The sequence below is a fragment of the Hakea prostrata genome, chromosome 7, assembly GCF_041222555.1.
Source record: "Hakea prostrata isolate BN-2017 chromosome 7, UWA_Hpros_2, whole genome shotgun sequence".
Lineage (NCBI taxonomy): Eukaryota > Viridiplantae > Streptophyta > Magnoliopsida > Proteales > Proteaceae > Hakea > Hakea prostrata.
The window spans coordinates 36,725,239-36,728,411 of NC_142606.1; the positions used below are offsets into that span (position 1 = coordinate 36,725,239).

The 3,173-nt window shown below is 43.1% G+C and overlaps 1 protein-coding gene across 1 annotated transcript; it reads right to left on the bottom strand.

Annotated features, from left to right (window-relative positions):
• Positions 1–1,427: 1,427 nt before the first annotated feature.
• LOC149011015 (uncharacterized) lies at positions 1,428–2,711 on the bottom strand. Its single transcript, XM_089162545.1, has one exon. The coding sequence runs from the start codon at positions 2,709–2,711 to the stop codon at positions 1,428–1,430; it is 1,284 nt and encodes a 427-aa protein (XP_089018671.1).
• Between the last annotated feature and the right edge of the window lie 462 nt (positions 2,712–3,173).

Below are 3,173 nucleotides of genomic sequence, written 5' to 3' on the forward strand. Positions count from 1 at the left end.
ATCCACCGAGAGTATCCATCTTTTGATACTTTCCGAAGCGGCCTCTTCTTCTTGCTCATGCTTTGGTTCAAAAGTTTCAAGGATGAAATCGGCTAGGACCTGTGCTTTAATAGTTGGTCTTGGTCGGAACTCAATCTGATGCTCGCTTAGCTCAACTGCCCATCATACCAGTCTTCCGGCCAAGTCTGGTCGGTGCAGTATTTTCTTTAAGGGGAAGTTTGTTAATACTGTGATAGGATGTGACTAAAAATATGGCCTCAGTTTTCTGGCTGCTATGACCAGAGCCAAAGCTTGCTTGTCCACCTCTGGATATCTTGTTTCAGCGTCAAGGAGTACATGGCTCACGTAGTAAACGGGATTTTTCTATTTTCCTTCATCTTGCACTAGTACTGCGCTAACGGCCAGTGGCAAAGTTGCTAGGTAGATGATTAGTTCCTTTCCTGTGGTCGGTCTTACGAGCAAGGGTGGAGTAGTCAACTTTTCTTTCAGATGCTTGAAAGCTTGTTGACACTCCTCACTCCACTGTGGTACTCCCTTTTTGGAAATATTTTTTAGAGCTTGAAAGAAAGGAGAACATCTCTCTCTGATCGGGCTATGAACTTGTTTAAGGCTGCCACCCGACCAATGAGACTTTGTATCTCTTTGATGCTTTTTGGTGGTTTCATCTCTTGTATGGCTTTTATCTTCTTCGGAATTAGCTTCTATTCCTCTTTGGGATACCATGAACCCCAGATATTTCCTGAAGATACTCCAAAAGCGCATTTTTTTGGGTTGAGCTTCATTTTGTATGCTCGGAGTACCTCAAATACTTCTGCTAGGTCTTTGAGGTGATTGGATTGAGATGTGCTCTTTATCAGCATGTCATCGACGTATACTTCCATATTCCTGCCTATTTGCTACTCGAAAATTTTGTTGACCGGTCGTTGGTAGGTTTCCCCAGCATTTTTTAGACCAAAGGACATTACTTTGTAGTAGTAACTATCCCTGTCCGTCATGAATGTTGTGTGTTTCTGGTCGGCTGGATTCATCAAGATTTGGTTATATCCTGAATAGGCATCCATGAAATTGAGCATCTCATGACCGGCCGTTGCGACAATAAGCAGGTCTATCCTTGGTAAAGGATAACAATCCTTTGGACAAGCTTTGTTGAGGTCGGTATAGTCTGTGCACATTCTCCATTTTCCGGTGGCCTTTTTTACCATTACCACATTGGCCAGCCAAGTTGGGTGATCAATAGGTTTAATGAATTTGGATTGTTTTAGCTTTTGAGCCTCTGTTTGGATGGCCTCATGCTTTTCCAAAGAAAATTTTCTTCTCTTTTGTATTACTGGAATCGCTTGAGGGTCGATGTTTAATCTATGCTCGGCTACTTCTCTGTCTATTCCGGGCATATCTTCTGCCGACCATGCAAAGACGTCAGCATTTTCCTATAGAAATCTTGTTAGACTATTTTTGAACTTTTCTTCTTGTTCTGCTCCGATCATAGTTCCCTGATCTTCTTTGGAATTTAGCCTAATCTTTTCCAACTTTTCTACTGGTTCGGCCCTTTGCATGCTTTCTTCATCTCGATCATCTTTGACTTCAACCGTCATGGTAGAGCTTGTTTTTACTATTTTTCTCATGTAATTGGCGTAACTCTGATGGCTTCCCTTTTGATCCGCGGAACATTCTCCTATTCCCCTTTTTGTAGGGAATTTCATCTTCATGTGTAAGGATGAAACTACCTCTTCTAGAGTGCAAAGGGTTGGTCGTCCTAAGATCATATTATAAGCAGACAAATTCACTTGAATGACCCTGTCTCTGGGGTATTTGCCGATACGGAGATCTAACCTGATGGTGCCCTCTGCTCGGGTTGAGGTTCTTGTGAAGCCATATAAGTGTGTTCCACAGGGTACCAACATTTTCTCGTCTAGCTGTAATTTTTTGAAAGCTTCTAGTGACAAGATATCTGCTGATGACGCTGCATCTACCAGGACTCTATGGACCTTTGTTCCGGCCAGAGTGACTTTGATGACAAGGGAATTGTCATGGGGAGTGCTTACCCCATGTTTATCTTTGGATGAGAAGGTGATTGGTTCTGAAGTGATCTTCTCACCTGGGTTTTCAAGCTCGGCATTCCCCACATATCGTGCTTTTCTTTTGGCTTGTCTGCTTGACTCCTCAGTTGGGCCACCGAACACAATAAATATTGGTGGTCGTTTTTGATCATCTCCTCCTTCCCGTGGTCGGGACTTGTTTAGGAGTCCTTCTCTGCTTGGAGATATGTACATTTTCTTACCCCCTTCTACTTGCTTTTGATTAAGTTGGGTAGGTCGGAGGTATTTTGTGAGCTGCTCTTGAGAGATGATCCTGTCAACTTCTTCATTTAGTTGTCGGCAGTCATCCGTCCAGTGTCCGTGATCTTTGTGAAAATCACAATATTTGCTTTTATCACTGTTTCCTGGATGAGAGTGTAGCTTATTGGGCCACTGGAGAATTCCTCGATCTTTAATTTGCATCAGGATTTCTGATCTCCTCATAGCTGGTGACCCATCCCGTTTAGGTCGACCATCCCTAGTCGGGTCTATGGTCGTTCTTCTGATGGGTTGGTATTTTTCTTTGTGTGTTCTTGCCTCAGTGGTTGGATGCCCCTTCTTTCGAGATTCAATTGTTTCTAATATCTCTGCTTGTTTGTGGCATCGCTCTCTGAGATCATCATACGTTTTAGGCATGTCACACAAAAGTCTCTCAAGTAGGCCTTCATGGCTGAGTCCTTGGTACAAGGCATGGAAGGCTATCTTTTCATCCAGATTTTCAATCTACATGGTCAGATTATTGAATCTCGCAAGGAAATCTCTAATGGACTCTGTTCGCCCTTGTTTTATAGCAAAGAAGGTATCTTCTCTCTTTTTGGTTTCTACTCCGCTTTGGAAACGCAATAAGAAAGTCCGACCTAGATGGTCGAAACGTTTTATTGTGCCATGAGGCAGAGCTTGGTACCAATCTAATGCTGCTCCAATCAATGACGCTGGAAAACTACGGCACATAGCTGCTTCATTATGTCTAGAAGTAGACATGACGGACTTATAATGGGTGATGTGATGCTTAGGACACTTCGATCCGTCGTATGCAGTGAAGGTAGGGCATTTGAAACCTATTGGCATCTCTGCTTCCGAGATGCTTTTGATGAAAGG